At 44.5% G+C, this 23,180-nt stretch overlaps 1 protein-coding gene across 1 annotated transcript in view; it reads right to left on the reverse strand.

Annotated features, from left to right (window-relative positions):
• BMPR2 (bone morphogenetic protein receptor type 2) overlaps positions 1-23,180 on the reverse strand; it is an 87,882-nt gene that overhangs the window by 26,039 nt on the left and 38,663 nt on the right. The window contains exons 2-3 of the mRNA XM_065637746.1: positions 22,486-22,659; positions 21,212-21,391 (exon numbers count right to left, since the gene is read on the reverse strand). Of these exons, the coding sequence (XP_065493818.1) occupies positions 21,212-21,391; positions 22,486-22,659 (354 nt within the window). The remainder of the gene's footprint in view (positions 1-21,211; positions 21,392-22,485; positions 22,660-23,180) is intronic.

A 23,180-nucleotide genomic window follows, 5' to 3' on the forward strand; every position in this document is an offset into this window, starting at 1 on the left:
ACTTCCATTGCGAGCAGATGAAAAGATACACGTTACAATTACCTAAATGAGGAATTCCAATACATACCTGTAGATTAAAAACCGCACGATCATAAAGGAAACTGTCACATCACACAAAGCTATATGCAACATTACACAAGCGGAAGAAGCTGAATAATTGCTGACAGGGAAATCATGATTTTGACTTTCATACTTTTGTGCGCGGAATTTGCATCGTATTGGCGGAATTTGCATTTACATTCACAGCCAGTCATTCCCCAGCAAGGACAATTTTACTACCTTTTATTTGTACATCTACAGAAAAAAAGCACAAAACAAACACAATGACAGAAAGAACAGACGGCTCCCAAAACCTCACAAAAAGTGTTATTTCTTCTTTGTATGACTAACGACTTTTGATGTCGTCAGACCACCAAACTTCCTTAAATAGAACAAAAAGGACGAGTCACCTATCGACCCAGTTTTAAAGCCTTGCAAAGCTTAAGAAAACTCTGATTAACTAATTCATTTTTTCGATCCCTCTCTTTCTTTGGATATGTTTCATCTTCAGCATTTTACACCAGTTGCTGACTTGCCTTTAAATGCCTAGATAAGAAATGCTAGAAAAGCCAAAAGCGGATAGGACCTCTCAAGGCATTTGCAGAGGTTTGCATTTCCTCTTATCTATTTTTAAGTAAAATAATACATATTTTATATATATGTACACAAGCCATATTTATCTTGCTGTTATTTGGAGATGCACTTTAACTCGCCAAAAGGCACATCAATGTGGGTCAATAAAAGTGATTACTGACCTTTGAGCAAGTCACTGTTTAAATAAGAATGGAATAATGAATAATAATAAATAAACAAATAAGAATAAATAATGAAATAAGAATGTTTAAATAAGAATAAAATACACAGGTATACAAATTTCTGTCCATGTTTTCTTCCATGAACTTACAGCTCTGTCTGGACCAAGCGTGACTCCTTAAGATTAGGAAATTCAATATGAAATGGTACTTGAAATGACACTTCCCAGCAGTAGCTGCAGCTGCATCACAGAGCACGCACAGAATTTCCTGCAGAAAGACCTTGCTGGTGTGAAACTGCTCCCAGCCCCATCCCCGCACCGCTGCACTCTGCTTTGGAAGTTTATTTACAATGACAAAACACCTGCCCTACAGCTTCAGTATTTTGTTTGTCACGTCATAGCAGGAACTGCCTTTAGACACGCAGAACTGCTGGTCCACAATCTCATTTGAGTTTTCGGCACCGTTACCAATATTCGGGTGTTTCTTTAGGGACAAATACAAACCAAACGAAAAACTGCCCGACACTGGCTTCATATTTCAGAACCGGGAACACCAGCAGCTCAACATTATTCCCAAACCAATGTATAGCATAAAAAACCCAATAGCGTACGCTGAGCAGAATTAGCTGCAGACTCCAGAAAATCCAGTGATGAAGGAGTTGAGTGCTGAGCCGAGTTCTGCCCACACTTGTTCGCAGAAGGTATCGGCAAAGCTTCTTCAGGCTTCTGTCCCTGTCACTGAAAGCAGAGCTTACCGTAGGTGCTTGTTCCATCGCTATTTACATGTGGGGGTTTCACTTCCAACTTCCACCTAAGCCCCATGATCTAAACCAAAAAAAAAAAAAAAAAAAAAAATCGGCCAAAACAAAAAATTAAAACCAACTGTTTTAAGGCCCAAAACATGTGAAGAACCAACTTCTCACGCAACTTCTCACCCCTCTCGGGTGGCAAAGGGAGAGCACTACATGTACACACTTCTACCTCGAAACATTTCTGCCAGTAATCCTGACACTAGTCGACATTTTTCCGATGTCCACTAATCCCATCACAAAGAAATATCACAGGAAATAGTGCAACAGTCTTTTCTTTTTTTTTTTAGGAAAAAGAAACAAAGCAGGACTGATGAAAACAGCCGAGCTCCTCCAGGCTGGGGAGCAGCTGGTAACCACCAAGCCACCCTTCCCAGAAGCGTCCCGAGCTCGCCATCAATAAAGGGCTTGTTGTTGGGTTCCAAAACCCCAAGTACAACAGCTCCTGTGTACGGAGAGAACGTTGTCAGAGGTACACAGGGCTAATTGAGAAGGGATTTCAGAGCAAACTGCAGCGAACGCGGCTGGGAGTGGGCAGCAGTGAGTCACGGGCCAGCCCGGCCTGGCTGGGATCCACCCGCGGCGCTTCTGCCGCAGCAGCCGCGTCTCCCTCTCCCCTCATCGCCGCCCTCAGAGTTTCCAAACACTCGGGCAGTATCTTGGGTGAATTTGTTTTTTACAGTTAAGCTTCCATATTGCCACACACAGAGGCTGCCTTCCTGATCTTCCCCAGGAATGACACAGAAGGAAGAATGCTGACAGTGCTAATGGCATCGAGGGGAATAATATTTTTCCTTCAAATTAACTTTTCCGCTATAGACGTAAGCTTTTAATATTAATTAATGCAAAAGTATTCCAATTTGTGCCCATGCTTCAAAAAGCTGCTTCTATTATTCCTCTGTAATTCAGCTTTCAAAAATGAAAGCCTCTTTTGTATGCTTCCTGTTTCCGTATTTCAAAATTAGCATTTATCCTATTACCAAAGAACATTTTGAGAACTCCGAGACAAAACCAGGTAAGTACAGCCAACGGCGAAGGAGTCTGTAAACACACAGAACCCTTCCCAGAGCCGCACGGAGGATGTGCCACCGCTGCACCTTCCTCACCCACCAGCAAACGCTGCGCAACCTGCAGGGGAAAGGGAGCTGGGGGTCCTGGGGACAGCAGGGTGACCATGAGCCAGCACTGGGCCCTTGTGGCCAGGAAGGCCAATGGGACCTGGGGGGGATTAGAAGGGGGTGGTCAGTAGGTCAGAGAGGTTCTCCTGCCCCTCTGCTCTGCCCTGGTGAGACCTCATCTGGAATATTGTGTCCAGTTGTGGGCCCCTCAGCTCCAGAAGGACAGGGAACTGCTGGAGAGAGTCCAGCGCAGCCACGAAGATGCTGAAGGGAGCGGAGCATCTCCCGTGTGAGGAAAGGCTGAGGAGCTGGGGCTCTGGAGCTGGAGAAGAGGAGACTGAGGGGTGACTCATTCATGGGGATCAATATGGAAAGGGGGAGTGTCAGGAGGATGGAGCCAGGCTCTTCTGGGTGACAACCAGTGATAGGACAAGGGGCAATGGGTGCAAGCTGGAACACAGGAGGTTCCACTGAAAGATGAGAAGAAACTTCTTCATGGTGAGGGTGCCAGAGCCTGGCCCAGGCTGCCCAGGGAGGTTGTGGAGTCTCCTTCTCTGCAGACATTCCAACCCGCCTGGACACCTTCTGTGTAACCTCATCTGGGTGTTCCTGCTCCGGCGGGGGGGTTGCACTGGAGGAGCTTCCGAGGTCCCTTCCAGTCCCTGACATCCTGTGACCCCATGTCCCCCCCAACCCCAATTCATCCTCCTTCTGTGGCCGTTCCAGACAAAGCATCACCGAACCCACCGCTCCCAACACCATTGCACCGGGTCAAGAACCAAGGTGTGTGCTGTGAAATATTCCAGCCTGGCTGACAAACTGTGAGGAACCCATGCGTAGTTTTCACATTTCCTCCTTCACCCTTCAGCAGGTTCTTGCCCCCGATACTAAAACGAGAAGGTACAAAGTGAACGGAATGGGAGACGAGAAGGAAGGACAGTCTCCTCCTGTCGCAGCTGGAAACTGTCCTGAAAGCTCCTCTCTACCCCATCTCAAAGGGGCTTGTGCCGGTTGGACTAAAATCGAGTTCATTTTCTTCACGCAGTAGGAAACCCTTATTTTTCATAGCTAACACTGGTGTTTGGATTGACTTTGAGAACAAGAAGATAACACCCCAGGACAGAGTTGATGTTTTTCTCCAAGTAACTTTCCAGTGTTTCCGAGTCGGAACAAAGAGAATGTGAGAGCTCGGTGTTATCTGAGCTGCTGTCCGAGAGCCAAGGTCTTTCTGAGCTCTCTGTCCGCAGGTGTGAGGCAGCCGGGACGAGTGACACGATGGGACAGACCCCGAGTGACATCCAGACCCATCAATGGCAATATTCCGTGCCATTAGCGTCAGGCTTTGTATTTAGGGAGACTCGGGTTTTCTGGCTAGGGAGACAACATTCCGGTTCTGCTCCATTTCAAGTTTGCCACGTTGTAAAACTAGGAAACCCACGGGGAAAAATGTCATTGTGTAATTAAAGGCTTTATCACAACACAAGCACACACCAGGAGATGGCCTTAAAACTGTGCAGGCAATGATGTTGTTTCCTTCTAATCTTTAAAAGCTTGAAGATGAAACCTTGGCCTTTGAAATGTTGTTTTAATGCTGTATATTTACGTGGTGATCGTATAACAAAGGACATTTACACACAAATTTCCACCAGCTCTCTATATTGCTATTAAAGCTTTTCGTTCTATTTATAGAAATCTGCCTACTCTTCATGCAAATGACTCACAGCTGTGTATCTGTCACACAGTAGTAAATAATCCTAGAAAATATGTGTGTTTAAGCATTGTATAAAAACATTTTAGAGAAACATACGATTATTCTATATAATGAAAATCAGTTTTGAAAGTAATTACCTATGTTCCCACAGAATTTCTGGTATCAATACATCAGAAGCCATGTGGTCTTACAGCCGATAGATACCGAAATGTTAATATTTATTTAAACGGCCATATCACCAAGTAAGTAGCAACATCAGTCTCCAACAAATAAGAAAAACACCTTCACGGCACAACAGTATCATCTGGTCCTTCAAAACCACTACAGCTGTACGACCCTGATCAAAGTCAGTAAAATTACACAGGGACTCGAGGATCTGCCCGTACAGATTGCTTTACAAAGCAGCAGAGTCTTCACGCCATCCTACAACTATTTCTTTGATGTGATAGATTCAATACGTTCCTTGCCAATCTGTTGCACAAGTTGCTTTCCCATTAAAGAATCTTAACGATATCGTGGATGAAGGAAAGCTGACGGTTCAGTCACCAGCGCAGCACGGGGTGGAATCACGGAATCGTTTGGGTTGGAAGGGACCGTCGAGTCCGACTGTTAAGCCAACCCTGGCACTACCGCATGGCCCTGAGAACCTCATCTCCTCCGTGGCCCCAAGAAGCCCTGGATGGGAGGCCGAGGCGTGGGGCAGCAGGGCCTCCAGCTGCACACGACCGCAAACGGGCACTGCCCTTCGGAAAAGGGACTTCCGCTTGCTTTCGAAGTGGCCTTTACACGGTGGCCCTGTGTATGACAGCGATAAGATCTCGGCCCATTGACAAAACACACAACAAGCGATCTTTTCCAGGGGCCCGCAGAAGGCTCAGTCAGTTTCTACACAAATCTTCCATCAAGTGCGGCGTAGGAATCTCCCCCAACACGTAAGACAGGCCTCAGCCCTGACTGCGTTCTAGCAGTGCGTGCCAGCCAAACCAAAACACCTCCTCAGGTCTCTTTTTTTCCCTCTTTTCTGGACAGTCACGGACCTGGGGGTCCTGGGGACAGCAGGGTGACCATGAGCCAGCACTGGGCCCTTGTGGCCAGGAAGGCCAATGGGACCTGGCGGGGATTAGAAGGGGGTGGTCAGTAGGTCAGAGAGGTTCTCCTGCCCCTCTGCTCTGCCCTGGTGAGACCCCATCTGGAATATTGTGTCCAGTTGTGGGCCCCTCAGTTCCAGAAGGACAGGGAACTGCTGGAGAGAGTCCAGCGCAGCCACGAAGATGCTGAAGGGAGCGGAGCATCTCCCGTGTGAGGAAAGGCTGAGGAGCTGGGGCTCTGGAGCTGGAGAAGAGGAGACTGAGGGGTGACTCATTCATGGGGATCAATATGGAAAGGGGGAGTGTCAGGAGGATGGAGCCAGGCTCTTCTGGGTGACAACCAACAGCAAGGCAAGGGGTAATGGGTTCAAGCTGGAAGACAAGAGGTTCCACTTAAATTTGAGAAGAAACTTCTTCCTGGTGAGGGTGCCAGAGCCTGGCCCAGGCTGCCCAGGGAGGCTGTGGAGTCTCCTTCTCTGCAGACATTCCAACCCGCCTGGACACCTTCCTGTGTAACCTCAGCTGGGTGTTCCTGCTCCGGCGGGGGGGTTGCACCGGATGAGCTTTCGAGGTCCTTTCCAACCCCCGACATTCTGTGATTCTGTGATTTCTTCCCAACCGACACCACCTCATTCCTGATCCATCACCCCACAGCAAAGGGAGCTCGGCCTTCAGCACGCTACAGCCAACGGCCAGAGAGCCTCCCATGCAAACAAAACAACTCCAACTATTTTAAGTAAATCTTAAATTCATTCAGAGCAGGGAAGAAAAAGCGAAAGAAAAATAAAAAAACGGTAAGCAGAGAACTAGTAGCAAAGAAATATGTTAGTAGCCTTTTAGAAACCATGGACGTAAGTCAGACTTTCATATATGCAAACAAGAATCCCAACCACACCGCCTTCTACACCGAGCGAACTAAACACATTTAAACCACATTTTTAGTTAAGCTGGAATGACAAGGTTGGAATAAAGTTATATTCTACAGACCTGTACGATGAACTCCAGCAGGAGCTATTGCCAGTTTTCCATTAAACCCATGCACAGCTGAGCACAATGAGAGGAAAAATATAGTTATTTTCTAAAAATCTTTTGCCGTTCACCTAAGCTTTCAGGGGTGCATGTCTTAAAACAACCGTCATCCTAATTCTGATTTATGCACTTGTCAGCTTGAAGTGAGGCTGCATCCTTCTGTTTATCATTTATTAATATTAATATTTACTACGTTATTTATTTATTAATAATTTGCTTGACAGATTATCAATAAAATTAAAATCCATGTCCAAATTTTGTAATAAGACAGTATAAAACGTGGATATCTGATAACCCGTCAACGTGACCACCTTCAAAACTTAAGCCAAAGTTAAGGAGCACTGTTTCACATGCAGTTTTTGGAGGCACCGGAATGCACAATGAAGTTAGCAAGAAAACCTTGCTGGAAGAGGACTGAGCACTCACCGCTCACGCAGACGAAAGCACAACGGGAACTGTATTTTTTTTGTGGGAGATGCTGCAATATTATTTAACAAAATAAACCCGCTGGCCAGCCACTCTAAGGCAGTTTTCTTTTGCAACTGGAAACAGAGCAAATCCCTGGTTTCCAGTCTACTGGCTTAGATGAAGCAGAAAATTTGCACCTAGCTCCATTCATTCCATTATTTGAAGAAAAGATTTAAATAGTCATCAGTGTGTTCCCACTTTGCACTTAGCATCCTTATATTTGACTGATTTTAACTTTTTGTATAGAATCTCACATACTTATTGTCGTGATGCGTCCTGTATGACACATCTTTCTGTGTTTGTTTGGTGGGTTTTTTCCCCACATCGGAAGAGCTAAAATTTGGATTTCTTTTCAAATAATCGCCCCGCTTTACGGAACCTGGGCTGTAAGAAAGCACCAGACGCTCAGGAGACTGGAAGCGCCGTCCCATCCCGCTTGGGCTGTAAAATTTCTTTTCCATAACATGCTCCAGAGGAATCTGGAGCCAGGCTGCGGGTATTAGATTTGCCTGTTTTTGTTTGTTTTGAAAACCGAAGGCTGCACTGACAGATGAAACTTAAAAATTAAGCACGTGTGGTAATTTCTTTGGCAGAGAAGTGAATTAGCAGCTTGTCACGTTTGCACAGAACTAATTCCCGAGCTGATAAAAACCCAGCATAACTCCTCTTTCTGCCTTTTCTTCTGTGAGTTCCAGCGTCTCCAGTGCAATTTCTAACCCTACTGAAGAGACTCTTACAATCATATCATGATGTATGTAAAACGAATGGCAATTAAAAAGATCTTTCTAAAGTTTCCTATAGATCGATAAATACTTGGTTACCACAGCAATAAAAGAAATACCTTGCTTCCATAGGCAAACTGCATTTGAGTACACTTCAAACTTGCCTCCAAGCTTAATGGAAAGCTAATTTGGGCACTTAACCACATACTGGGGACATCTTTATTGAAATAGTCAGAAAAATGGTTTTTTACTAAAAAGGCTGAAAGAAACTTCTACATTATCCCCTTATATTGATCTTGGAGCAACGGGACTTCTTCCTTATCATACCGAAGGGTAACACTGGCTTCAACATAACGGCACTGTTTTTAAACACTGCATCAAAAAATGCATGTGCTGCGATGAAAAAAAATGAGGAAAGCCTCTTGAAGCTATTTTAAGTTATTTTAAAACCAACAGGCTCAACAGCTAAATATTTCATGTTTGTAATGTTCCCAGGCACTAAAAATAGAGCCCAAAAATGACAGCAAAACACTAAAATGCCTATTTTTACATGGGTGAGCAAACAAGCCCCTCCAATCTTTCAGCAAGGGCAGCTCTGATCCCATGTGCCTGCATTTGCAAATGTTTTTTTCCTGTCAACCTTAGCAAGAGGTGATGAAAAGTGAACTGATTTCACGGACACGACTGTACGGGGTGCTCATCCCAAGATCATTTCCCCAAACATGCAACAAAATCTGAACTATAGCACAATTTTAGGCAACTAACCTGTTCAAGTAAAAGCCCAAAATCAGTAACCAACAGACAGGGCGAGGAGCAGTTCTGACAAAACCTTTCGTTATGTTTCTGGTTTATGTCTGAGTACTTCAGATCTAATGTCCAAAGTCATCTTGATGCCGTAATCCTCAACTGTAATCATCCTCAAGTGTAGCAAATATTTTTTGTACTAAAACTTCGCTCTTCCTACTTTCTTCATTTCAAGAACATTTTTCTATACTTTCAGTACAACTCAGTATGATGTACATTCTTGTACGTAAAAGGTTTTGGAATTTTAAATCTCAAGGCGTGTGCTACAGAGCTGCGAGTTAAACCTGCCTGACATTTTAGAAACATTCGAGATTGTGTTTGTCTGGCTAACGCAAATTCAAGAAATATCCGCGTCTGCTCCAACTCTTCCTACCGTGGTGCAGAAGCACAAAGTCTAACGTGAAAGTACATGTCCCGTTTGTCCTCCTTCTTATTCTCCTGTATTCTCCTTGTAAAAAAAGGAATCTCCATCCTCTTCGTAGCCACCTTTGAAACGCTGGACCGTGGTGCTGAGGTGTCCTGCGTTCCCCAGGCTGCACAACCCCGGTTCTCTCAGCCTTCCCTCCTGGTCCTTGGATCATCTTGATGACCCTGGTACAGCAGGGACCGAAGCTGAACACGCTATTCCAGGTGAGCAGAAGGAAATTAAGTAGAAGAAAAGAGAAAGGACCTCGGCAAGATCAACAGTCTCCACTGATGTGCAGCTTCTGTTTCCAAGGCATCAGCTGCAGCCACCTTCTTCAAACAGCTGCATCTGCTGGAAGGGCACACGAGTGGCTATGGTAGAGATGTGTAAATGCCTTTTTTAAAATTTTTTCCCCTAAATGAAAGAAATTTTTTCTGGAACTGGAAATATAAAGCCAAGAGAAACTGGGGTTCTGTTTCTGGCTCAGATCTAGCGCAGCCTGATGGTAGGTGGGTGACTCTGTGCTGTATGTTAGCCGGTTATACAACAGCACCTTCCCTAACTTCAAAGTTATTCTGATTACCTTAAAATAACATGAAGATGAAAAAGACAATAACGATAAGCAGCAAATCTTAGTTTGCACTTATGCAAAAGCCCTCTGTGGATCTAAGTACTTGTTTTCAGAGGAGATGGATGTTGGTTCCTGGCAGCACGAGCACCAGCTGAAGCACCCATCCATCCATTTGTCCATTCATCCGTCCATCCATCCCTCTGTCCATCCATCCATCTGTCCGTCCCTCTCCATTCCCAGCCCGACCCACCCCTTAAACTGTAAGACTCAGATCGATATCTTCACAAGACACTTATTTACACAAATACTGTGGAAATTAGAATAGGAAAAGCAGCCTTTTGAAAAATGAACACAAAGAAGGCTTCTGTCAATCTGATTTACTTAAATCCTGAGTGCGCCGTGAAATCCTGTTAAATGAATGGCAAAAGCCTCAAGTCCCATTAAACAAACAGAAACGTTTTTTTGTGAAACCACGAAACAAAATTAAACTGGAGACTGACTCGTTCCTGCCAGGTGTTCCTGCTGTAACACAAAGTAGGAGCAGCCACAGCTCATCCCTTCTAGCAGTTCACAGGGAATCACATCGGTTCTGCCGCCGAGCAGGTACCGTCCTGCTGCTGTTTTAGACAAGAGTTCTGTTTCCCAACTTATCCTTTCAAAAAGGAACCCCGAGTCTTCTATGATGTCTACAATGCTTACAGGACGCATTTCCTATTTCTCTTCCTAAACATCCCTTTGCTGTAAGATTTCAAATCCAGGAAAGGTCCATCGGGAGCCCAGTTCACAGCAGTAACGTAGCAAGTTGTCAAGGACTTGAGCACATTTCTGCCAAACAATAGAGATACAGCTAAATTACAGCTCTAAGCAGATATTCCAACTTGGAAAAGCATTTGCAAGCACATATTTGCTTCTCCAGAAGCAAAACACCGCAGGTAAGAGCACCTACCTGGGCACTGTTTCATTAGCGTGCTCCACAGCGCACACTGGCTCAGCCCGGAACAGCTTCGGCAGCTGGTCAGACCGCTCTCTTTAGTACCTTATTTCATTTGGTTTATTCTGGAATATTCAGTGAAATTAAGGATTCACAGTTTATTTCCCCATTAGCAAAATGTAATTATTATTGCCCTCTTAACCGATATCTAACACCTCAAGACTACTATGAAAACTTTCTCTCTACAGTAGAGCTTGATCTTTTCTCTTTTAATTTAAAAATACTAATACTAATACTAATAATAATATCCCATTTAACTGATCTATATAGAAACAGTGCCTGACCGACCTGCTGACAGGGCCGGGGAGGGCAGAGAAAAGCTCTCGTTTCTCTTCAGGGCCAGTAAGAACTTTTTCAAACCCCAGCTCAGCTATTTTCTGCACGTTCATCTACCCCGTCGTGGCTTCGCGATGGGTTTTCACCGAGGTTTCCCTACCTGGACCTGCGTTCAAAGGAAGAACGTTTTGCCATTCACCGCGGTTCAATCGGCATCGTCCCTTTTGCCTTATTCGCCGCAATTACGTCCTCAGAGAACAGAAACGGAGGGGAGCGGAACAGCAGTTGGAATACAACCAATTTGTATTTGCGGCAGTTCAGACCTCTGCCTTTCAGGAGGTCACGCTGGTGCGAACGCGGGTGTTTTCTCTGCCCTTGGGTGCTTGGGGTTGTTTTGTTTCGTGTTTGGTTTTGATGTTTTGGTTTTTTTAAACAGCAAAACCTTCCACGTCAAAAGGACATATATACAAAAACTGTACTTGTGTTTTGTAACGTTTACCCTAATTCATCGGGGTTCAAAGTTCTCTTTCTGCACCCCACGCCACTACTTTTCCAGCGAGTTAATGCATTAACGGGAGCAACGCAACTATGACCAAGCAACAATGGTATCAGCAGCTCCACAGAGATGGCCCAGCTGCCCAGAGCCCACATCAGCCACATGTTCCTCCAGATCCAGACCCAGCCATCTGCTCGTGAGCAGATCGATGCGCGGGACACTGAACCCTCCCTCGAAGATACACAGAAATATTTGCACTTGGCACAGCAAAGAAATCACTTCACACTTCCTAAAGTGCTTTTATAGAGGATGCAAGGATGCCTTACCCTTGCTCAAAGTATGTATAGTTTTGAAGTCAATACAAATCTCTGGAACGAGGCGTTTTTTGCTAGTCTAAGAAAATATTTACAGGCTTGCAAGCAGTTTCTGAGTCTCACACCACCAGTCTAAAGGAAGCAAAAACCCAGGCCCAAGTTGAAAGCTGTCTAATGTCATTCGCACATACTGCAGACACTTCGAGGAAATAATTTGCCTAATGCCAGGAAACATATGTGCAATATTTTGTGGGCTCCGACTTTAAAATAAATGCATAAATGCTGAAGCACTGAATCTACCTCACCAGAACCTTCAAAGGAATTTAAAAGACCTGGATCACAAACTCCTGTTCAGTCTCAATGCAACTTGGTATCAGATTTCTCGGGAAAAGCAGTCCTTCCTCAGACCTCCCAGAAAACGGCAAATCACTCTTTCTACTCTAAAACAAGAAAAAAAAAATAGCTAAGACAATAGAAAGTCCCTCTTTCAATACCTTCCCCTTAGAGACTGAATTTCTAACTTATTCCCTTCAGACATGTCTGTAGAGCAAATGTTCTTCCGTGAATCAACTTTATATGGAAGTATACTAAACCAATTAACTGAAGTAAGGTAAAACTTGTATAAGTTAAATTTTAAGGCCAAGAAATATATTGATTTCTTTCAAATTACCAAATGTGTTACAGAATAAATATCTTAGTATCTCAAAATAAAACATCGAAAATCTAAACAGACTTCTGAGGGAAAAAAAAAATGTATTGACTGTCTACATAAATCTGATGACATTCAGTAGTTAGAAAGATACTTATTCTAATATTGAAAGCATAGAAGATAAAAAAACCCCACAACACCAAAACAAACATTCTGCAGATTTGTAAGAGCTGCAATTAAAAGTCAGAGTTCCTATCACAAATTCGGTCCTGATGAGAATTGCGACAACGGAAAGCCTGTCTCGCGCAAAAATGCACGTAACACTCGGCCTCCCAACTCCAGTGCTCAGTATTAGTGTCCATAGCAACACAGCACTGTGAAAAATAACAAAAATGAACAGTATACATCAACAGCAGCTACTTCAGTACATAAGGAAGGAACATCCCCAAAACTATCACGGAAAAAGAACAAAACCGCAATGTGACTGGGAAGAGGAACACCACAAACACTTTAACCTACGTGAAAAGATGCAAAGAAAGGCTCAGTACAGTTATATAGACATAGTTGTGGACTGAGGAACTCTTTATATTTAATATAAGTCTTCTTATCGCGTTTTCAGGAGTTCCCCTCACCCTAATCTGCCCTATTACGCTTTCTTGGTGATATTAGCAGCACGAACCTAAATAGCCCTTTGGTACCAGCACGAATCTCTGTTTGCTTGAAGGCCTTTCAATAGCACAATGCCACTCGCCGGAATCTTCACCGAGATTTTAGTGAATTTGCTGCCGTCTTCTCCTGTTCGGACAGCAACAGCAGGAGTTATTTGGATTTGAAAGCAACAGCTCGGAATCCCCTGCGCTGGTGCAACCTGGAGCACGTGGAGGCGGCGCGGACAGACTGAGTCCTCTGGTGGTTTGAAGCACATGGTTTCTGGTGGCCAGAAAGCCAAAAGGTCACCTCGGATCCCCGGGACCCCCAAACAGCCCCGACAGCTCCGTTCTGCAGAAATAACGGAGACGTTACAGCCGGGACGACACGCGTCAGGAGCTGGGTCCCCGGCTACGAAACTGCACATTTGGAATTACACGGTGAGTCACGGGTTCACCACGCAAACATCTGAGGCTCTTACCTGTATTTGCCACTCACTTTATTAATAATAAATGGCATAAGCCTTTCTTTGTAAGGAAAACAGACTTAAACCCTGATCTCCGGTACACACCCGCACGCAGAGATTTTGTCTGGTACGGTGGAGGGAACGCGACAAACTACAGTTTCTATCAAGCAGGTCTCTTAACCTTTTTTTATACTCCCAACAGAAGGTGCTCTGACAGCACAGTTGTGAAAGCAACCGAAAGAATTCAAATCACACGGAAGGCAATCATTTAGTAGCTCTTCACAAAGATAAGCGCAGAGAGGCTCCTGCTCCCTGGCTCTGCCCTCGGCCTGGCGCCCCCCAATGTAATCCCAGCTTTGTCTAAAAGTAACTCAAATGCTCGTACAAACAGCTTCTCACATTGTTCAAAACCAAACGCTTTATCTACCTACGGCTCCTAAGACTGTGCCAGACTGAAATACCATTAGCGTTTCACCTCCAGACAGCCGCCTCTTTGAAGATGCTATATCATAAAGAAAGGAGCCAGCAATCAATGTTAAGTAATGCGTAGGATTTTCACGATAGTTTCCAGATAAAGAAAACAAATATACACCGGAAAAGGCTCAGAAAGGAACAGCGATTCATGACCGACTCTGAAAGCCAATATCTGTCTGGACTCCAGTCCAAGTCCCAAAATAACTGAGGACAGATAGAACATGCACAAATCATAAATAGCGCTTTTATTTTGCCAGGTAAGGACTGTGAGGTGCAGCGACTTGGCTGATTCGGCCGGTGCAATTTGTTGGGGAGAGCTCCCTAACCACATTCCCAAGTCTTCAAAGGAGAAAACGCTTCCACGTGCTGCAGCCTGAACTCAGCTTGAAGTGTGAAGATTCACAGCACCCGGTCTTACAGTGTTTGGGGTGGGTGGAATAGTTATTAGAAGCCTCTCACTACCAGTACTACGTCAGAAGCCCGTCGATCTACAGCATCCCCAAAAAGCGCAGATACGTCGATCTGCCATCCAGAGAGCTCCCAAATATTTCTCTAATTATCTGGGTTGTTAAATAGGATACCTGCAGGTATCTGCTAATTACGGCGTTGAATTTATATACACACAACAACATCTAACTCAGACACTACTCAGCTTTCCCAGTAAATGGAAAAAATACATTTACTGTATTTGTTTTACCCAAAGATACCTGCAGATCTTTAAACCCTCAGAAGTGCACACAACGTACTAGCCATAAGCAACTGGTTTTCAGCAGAGAAGCAAATCAGCACCTCAAGAACTGCACAAGAACTGAGAGTCACCTATTTACAGATACTCCTCGGTTTAAAATGCGTGTTTTCCCTATTACTGAAGGCAGCAAAAATCCCGTATTATATTTCAGAAAATAGATGTTTCCTTTCTTCGTTCTAGACCTTAAACTCCAATAAAATGGTAGCACTAGAAATACGCAGGACACTTCGAATGCCAATCAGACCATTCTGTCCAACAAATAAGCTAAAAGTTATGCTCACATCTACTTGAAGAACTGAGCTCTCTATGGAGTCTAAAGTAAAATATTTTTAGCTCTAGCACTTCACAAACACACTCTCACAATATCAAGATCAAAATCCCACCTTGCACCCAAAAAGCTCTTTTTTAGATACCAACAGGTTTTTAAAAGAACTTTGCGAATTGTTTTGTGTCAAATGAACCAGCCCAGCTCTGGAGTTGTGTAAGGCTGGACAGAGCGACGGGCAATGGACTCTTACAAAACTAAAAATCGAGGGCTTTTTTTTTTGTGTGTGTGTGTGTGTGGCTTTTGTTGTTTGCTTGGTTTTAGTGTTTGAAATGTTTCTCCTTTTTCAAATAAACACGCTGGTTCTTAATTTATTTCACACAGTTTTTAGCATTTTGTAGGCTCGCTGCGTAACTGAAATTTTAACTCAACGTAACTGAATACTGAAAAATAACGAAAACGTTTCCAGCCCTTTCCAAAACATTTCAATCTCGGCGCAAGTAAATCAGTCCGGTTTCATGTAACTCATTAAATGTTTCTGTACGAGAAAAAAAATTGTGTGTACAGTTTTCTGTCTAAATAGGCCTTGTCTTCACGGCTAACATTTCGTATTCAGATTCCAGCTGCACATCAAAGCTTTACTTTTAAACTCAATAGGGATGCAAGTTTGATCTCAGGAGACTATGATGCCTTAGAAGTTAAAACATTAAGTGCTGCCACCAACAATCTTTGAGAGATTCTGCTTTTGATATATCCATTTCTAATAGGAATCACTGAAGTTACTCGACAAGAATTACCAGTTATCTTGGGTGACTCGCAAAACCTTCCACAGGAACTTGGGCTTTCACTTGAATTTCTTAATAACCTTCTACACTAATTGCTTTAATAATTTGCTGGCTCTCTGCAATGACTTTCACTTGTACTTCTTCTTCTCCCCTACATTAATGCACAGTAACTATCACCTTTCCCTTGGTTGCAACAACACGATAAATAGTCTTAATTAGCACGCGTTTCCAAAACATCGTCACTAAGTATTTGTAGCAACATGCGCCACGTCACAATGCCCTCTGCAGTTAATTCATTTCCTGTAACCAAACAAACAGCAAAAAAATAAATAATAGAAGAATTTATTTAAACGTGCATTAAATTTCACGCAGAGAGGCAACTGGAAGGTTCAAGGAAATACATATTTGTCAACAGCTGGCCAAAAATCCAAAATATTTCATCATCATATCTGTACCTTAAAGAATTACTCCCAAGAAAAAGCCACATTTTGATTTTCCCCTCCGTTATCTGCTCTCTTTTGACAGAGACATATTCAGACACCTCCATGCACGTTCATCTGTATCACCCCCAGCAGTTCAGCACCTTCATTTTCCACAGCGCCCTCAAATGACTCCCTGGGAGGCACCAAATACTTCGCTGGCCCAAAGTAAACTTATTTTAAGAGATATTAAGGCCCTGAATTACTCTCTTAATATTTCTTCCTCTGCTTTATGACACGGTGAAGGTCTTTAATCCCGTTTTTAAGGCATTATCTGGGTACTGAAGGGAAGATGTGCCTGCCCGACTCCCTGCCATTTCAAGAGTACAAGTTTTAATCCTCGTGCAGATCAGTCTCGCCTCCGTCCTTCCCGACACAAGATCTGCCACCTCGCAAGGTTGGCGATTTCCCTTTTGTCACGCATCTAAATCACCTGAAAAAATCACATCATGCAAATAAGAGGGAAAAATGCTTATTTACAGAGCACTTTCCTAGCTTAGGCAGAGCAGAAATTAAACACCAGCCCAAACACAAACTTCGCTCATCAGGTACTGCACGCGGACCCCAGATGAAATACATGCATTTCAATTACAAGTTAATATTGGATGCTGCTCTCCAGCTGGGTTCTTCTAAGGTGACACTCCCTTTGAGAATAAATTTGGGGGAAAGGAGAGCAAGGCTTTCACTAAAGAATTCGAGTTAGCTGTTGTTTACTTTTTTGACCACCCCGTACCTCTCTATTTACATTAATTCTAATTCCTGAAATTCCTGGTATGGCGGATGCATTTGGGCAGAGGCATTGGGTGGGAGAGCTGATGTGCTGGGGGTGGGAGGTTCCAGGGAGGGATCTGGCCCGGCTGGATGGATGGGCTGAGGCCAGTTGTCTGAGGTGCAACAAGGCCAAGGGCCGGGTCCTGCCCTCGGCTCACAACAACCCCATGAGCGCTGCGGGCTGGGGAAGAGCGGCTGGAAAAGGCCCTGGGGGTGTTGGTGGCAGCGGCTGAACATGAGCCAGCGTGTGCCCAGGTGGCCAAGAGGCCACCAGCGTCCTGGCTTGTATTAGAAATAGTGTGGCCAGCCGGCCCAGGGCAGTGACCGTCCCTGTGCTGGGCTCTGGGGAGGCCAAACCGCGAATCCTGGGGGCAGTTCTGGGCCCCTCAGCTCAGGGCTCAAAATGGCGGCCCCAGGGGTGGCGGGATCACCTCAGCGCACAAAATGGCGGCCCCAGGGGTGGCAGGATCACCTCAGCACACAAAATGGAGGCCCCGGGGGTGGCGGGATCACCTCAGCGCACAAAATGGTGGCCCCAGGGGTGGCGGGATCACCTCAGCGCACAAAATGGCGGCGCCAGGGGTGGCGGGATCACCTCAGCGCACAAAATGGCGGCCCCAGGGGTGGCGGGATCACCTCAGCGCACAAAATGGCGGCGCCAGGGGTGGCGGGATCACCTCAGCGCACAAAATGGCGGCCCCAGGGGTGGCGGGATCACCTCAGCGCACAAAATGGCGGCGCCGGGGGTGGCGGGATCACCTCAGCGCACAAAATGGCAGCCCCAGGGGTGGCGGGATCACCTCAGCGCACAAAATGGCGGCCCCAGGGGTGGCGGGATCACCTCAGCACACAAAATGGCGGCCCCAGGGGTGGCGGGATCACCTCAGCACACAAAATGGCGGCCCCAGGAGTGGCGGGATCACCTCAGCGCACAAAATGGCGGCGCCGGGGGCACCAGAATCACCTGAGGGCTCAAGAAAGACCCTGAGGTGCTGGAGCGAGTTGAGAGAAGGGAACAGAGCTGGTGAGGGGCTGGAGCACAAGTGTGATGGGAGCGGCTGAGGGAGCTGGGGGTTCAGCTGGAGAACAGGAGCTGAGGGGAGACCTTCTGATCTCTGAACTGCCCGAAAGGAGCTTGGAGCCAGGGGGGGTCGGGCTCTGCTCCCCAGGAACAAGCGCCAGGACCAGAGGAAACGGCCTCAAGTTGCGCCGGGGAGGTTGAGGTTGGATCTGGGGAACAATTTCTTCCCCAAAGGGCTGTGGGGCCTTGGAACAGGCTGCCCAGGGCAGTGCTGGAGTCACCATCCCGGGAGGGGCTTAAATAGTCAAATTAAAACTGTCTATTACTACTTTAATTAACCTGACACAGCCGTATGTGTTAATAATTCCTCAAAGTTTCCACAGCATTCCACAAGCACTTAAAGATGGACTTTTATATATATATTTATATACGTAGCAAGAAGGCTGGCAAAGAAAGGCCCGCACAGCATCACCCCGGAAAGGTCAATCCATCATCAACCGCTGTTTTCAAATGCAGAAATCCCGGCTTCCCTCTGCACCCACATCTCAGGGCTCTTGCTTAATCTAAGTTTCTAAATCCTTTAAAAAGTGCAGCTACTATGTGCTGCCATGAGAAGAAAACCCTACGTCACCTCAAAAATTATATGTAGCAGTAATGCTCAACTGTTGCTGCCAGGGATTTTTTCCATGTATCATGCAAATACATCACCTGTCACACAACAATATATTCTTAACACCCATTTGCTGTAAGACGAATTTATTTGCAATGCCAGGAATGCAGCCTTGAAGAGGGAAAAAAAAAACATTGCTGCTTTCATCTTGATGTTATTTTAATGTTTCATGACAGCAATATACCTGTGACCAATGAAGGAGATGGTTTACCTCTTTTAGTTACTTAAATTCTATTTAAATAGGCGTTATGAATGATTGCAGAACTAATGAATTTGCCTTCAAAACAGTCTCACAACTTAGGAAGCATTTTGTAGACACGAGAGGCAGACATTTGACAAGCCTCAAAACAAATATTTCACAAAGCAAATATAGTAAACACATCTCAAATCGTCTACCCGGGAAGCCATAGTTGGCCCTTTTCAGGTCAGGTTAAGGGGTATATACATGGACTGCCTGAAGATTTTTTGGGGGGTGGGGGTCAATTTTCTGTGAAAATACAAGATTGAAGAATAATGAATTCATCCACGAGTGATTCAGCAAAGCATGAAGAAGTATCTTTTTCCCCAAAAGTGCAAGCTTAGGTTTAGAGGCTGGCTTTGCACTTCTGCATGTTAGTAGCTCCATTTTAGCAGCACATCTTCAGATTTTCAGTTCTCCAGCCTCTCCTTCTCCTGCCATCAGGAACCAGCTGTCTGAATCTTGGCGGGTTTTTTTATTTACGAACCTGTTTGTCCTTAGTCTTATTTTTCATTTTTTTTAAAAGTTTTGTTACAAGATTAGATGGATTTCTTATATTCATGCCCTAACCAATATGAACAACAACAAAAAAGGTATTCCATTCTACACAGACATGCTTGTGAGATAAACATGTTTTGACGTCCTAAAAGACAACAATAACATAAAAATTAAGTGCAGTATTTAAGAACTGCTATATTTTATGACAACAATGATTTGTTACATCTGACATGCATTAAGATCTTAATTAACTTCCATTCAGTCTTCTTGAATCCTTTATAGTCTGGCTACATCTGTCAATATACCACTGTTAATTGTCTCGCAAAAAAACGCACCAGAAGATTGTATATTTTATTCCTCCGTTATTTTTCCATTATTTAGTTCAAGAGCCTAACAGCATTCTGCAGTTTCCACAGATCATTCCTCTAGCTGCAAGGAAACATTTTTAAAAGAACACCGACAATTTTCCTTAATACTGAAGTCTCAAACTGATGAGATTCGTCACTGGCACTTTCAGGTTCTGTTAGTTTTTAAAATACAGCTGAACTTCCACTTGTTATTTCAGGAAATTTTTATTCTCTGTGATTCTAGTGGAAATCAGAAGAAAACCATTTACAGACACGTAGTTAACTGCTGGCTGAATTCATCAGGCTTCCCGTAATTAACCACACGCTATCACCGAACCACAGAACACCAGGGTGGGAGGGACCACAAGGACCATCTGGTCCAACCCTTCTTGGTCACACCTGCGGTGAAATCTATAGGATCATCCACACAGCTCCAGGAGGCCACGTCCCTCACTTTGTCACGCGAGAACCATTCAACATACAACACTTTCAATGACTTAACAAAAATACAGATGAAATAGCGCTCTCGCAGGCCGCGGGTTGTACTGAGATAACCTTCTGCGGAGGTTCCCCATGTGACTGTGACCCGTGTGATTAAATAACCTAAAAGGCACGGTGATACAGATTGTATCCTTTCTAAACACAAATTATCCTTTTTGCATTCTATTGCTGTAAATTCTATCCACTTAAAGACATCTTCATTTCAGAAAACACTTTTCGTTGATGAAGAACTCTGGACATACAGAAACAGTTGTACCGCCCATTTCCGTACCTGCCTCTATTCAATCATTCTTTCACAATTCCTATTTAGCAAAGCCTACCCAAATGTTTAGATGAGGCCACTCAGCTGCTTTGCAGCTTCTTAATTGTTGGAAGACAGCACAACCCTGTGTCTGCTAATCACGATCTTGCTCCTGTACTACGAGGTGAAGGAGTCTGATCCCTTGATTCGCACTCATACGCTATGTTGATTTTACAACAAATAACAGATAATCTAATCTGGAAGAAAACTACCTAGTTGAAACTAGAAATCTTTGAACGTTACGCCAGTTAATCTCTATCGGAGGTATGCAAAAGAAAGAAGTTGGATTTCAAAGCTCTGTAAAGTGCTGAGGAGAATCTCAACAGCCTGATACGAGACTGGTTCTACCGCCCAAAGGTACCTGGGAACCACGGCTGGAAAGCCAGTCCGGGCCTTCCAGAGGTTCCAGAATGCTGATCAACTTACCGGCCGGTTCTAAGAAGTCTGAATCCTTCTGAATATCCCCACAGGCTTCTGAAGTTGGGCAGCCAAATACCAAAGCACCCAAGATTAGGGATCATTTTGGAAAACGTGATCTGCATTCAGCACACGCCTGTGCAAGCAGCGAACTCATTCTCCGCAGAGCACCGTGGAATATAGAAATGTGATACACCTCATAAGGAAAAGCTCTGTTCTCTTTGCTTTTTGTCACGTATAAATGAAAAGGTCACAGGGTTTGCATATTGTAGCACCAAGGATCTTTCTCTAAATTATTTAGACCATGAAGCAACAGAAATGCAAACATCTGACTTACTGTAAGGTGTTGTATCAGTAGGGTCAGGAGGTGGAAAATTTTCAGTGAAGTTGACGTTACACAAGTCCGTACTACAGCAGCAGAAGCGATATGTTCCATTCTGAATCAGGGAAGGGGTGGTTGTAACTATACACTCCTCAAAGTGACACTCTTGTGGGTCTCCTATATGAGACCAGCAACCTGTAAAAAGAGACAAATCAAAGAATCATTTTTAAAGGAGGCATAAAATTAATTCTATTGCACGGACAATTAAAGACATCTATAGAAACCCGTACATTACCCAGTTAAATGTTTAAGAGTGGGGTGAAAACAGTTATCACAATTTGCTTGTCTGACTTCACTACCACGTTTTAAACCAAAAACTGAAGAATTTCTCTTGGAATTTACCACAGCCAAAGAGAAGAAATATAAGTAGCAATAAAGACCGACATCAGAGGTGTCCAGCTGTCAACCTCAATATAACAAAACCCAAATACCTGAGCCTTCTAAGCGGAAATGTGCCATTCCCCTTTGCCCAGGCTGCCCAGAGAGGTGGTGGATGAACCATCCCTGGAGACATCCCAGACCAGGCTGGACGGGGCTCTGAGCAACCTGAGCTGGTGCAGATGTCCCTGCTCGTGGCAGGGGGGGCACTGGGGGACCTTCAAAGGTCCCTTCAACCCAAACCATCCTGAGATTTAGTAAAACCGCACAGGATGTTTGTAAATACCAGTTTCATTCAGCATGATACTACATTCACTTGTTTCCAAGGAACCAAGAGCAGAGTCCCTGAGAACAATAATGAAAACACGTTCCCAGCAGCTGCAACACCCTCTACCCGTCTCTACCGTCACCCTCTCTGTGCAACAGCAGCAAATTGACAGCGATATGTGACAGTTTTGTGCTATAACTGCAATTTCCTTTGTAAACAAACATCCTGTCAATGTGAATATATATTTTTACTTAATGAGACGCTTTTAAATTTAGCATTACATCGATACACAACAGCAATATACTCAAGAAAGCCATCTTCCTCTGGACACCTCAAGTAGCAAGCAATTTGAGTGCTTTTTTCTTTAACTCTGCATTGATCTCTTTGGTCTCTTTTAGAAGTCATTAATTTCAAACAAACCTTCTGTTCATATTTAAAAGTGCTAAATGGGAGGTGTAAAACTACGTATTCATACAACGCACAAACAAAATGTCCAGCTGTGCATCTTACGATCGGCTGGACGGGGCACAGAACAGCAAAAAGAGCAGCAAAACTTCTGCGCGTGTGCTGAAACGTTGCGTACCTTGTTTTACAAGATGTATGTCTCCTTCTCGGGTTTTTTCCCACAGTCCATAGCAGGTACTACCTTTCATGCACAAAATTGTGCCATTCTCCTGGGAGATGCGGCTCTCGCTGATCCCATGGTCCTGCTGATACGGGTCTTTAAATGCACACAGACGCTCCTCGCTCTGTGAGGCTTTAGACAAAGAAAATATTTTTTGTCAGTGATTGTAGGCATAAAAGACTAATTTTAATAAAAATATGACTCAGGTCTTCTGGAAACCTACATTCAAAACCATCCCGAATTATACATATCCGCTCTTTAAACTGTACTCTAACAGCCAGGAACAAAATCGACGTCTATCCCGAAGTTACTTTCATAAAAAGGAGAAAAACCTCTGCAGATGTTTGAAAATGAATGCGCAGATGTTTGAAGTTCACCGGCGTGGAACAGAAATTTCTTTGAACAGCCTGCATCACGTGCATCACTTCTCCTCAGGCGCAAGCCACTCAACCATTAGCTGGTTTCTCCGGCACCCACACACGTTCATTGTTTCCAGATCCTAAACCAAGGTGATCTTTTCAGACTGCCCCCCGGCCCGCTGCCTACCGAATTCAGAGGGTGTTTCCCACTTTCTTTCTATCGACCTCGCTCTTCCATCCACGCTGACATTTACTTCTTTTTGCTCAGCAATGGATCAGTTTGGGTTCTTTCAC

Source organism: Caloenas nicobarica, chromosome 6, assembly GCF_036013445.1.
Source record: "Caloenas nicobarica isolate bCalNic1 chromosome 6, bCalNic1.hap1, whole genome shotgun sequence".
In the NCBI taxonomy this organism is placed as follows: domain Eukaryota; kingdom Metazoa; phylum Chordata; class Aves; order Columbiformes; family Columbidae; genus Caloenas; species Caloenas nicobarica.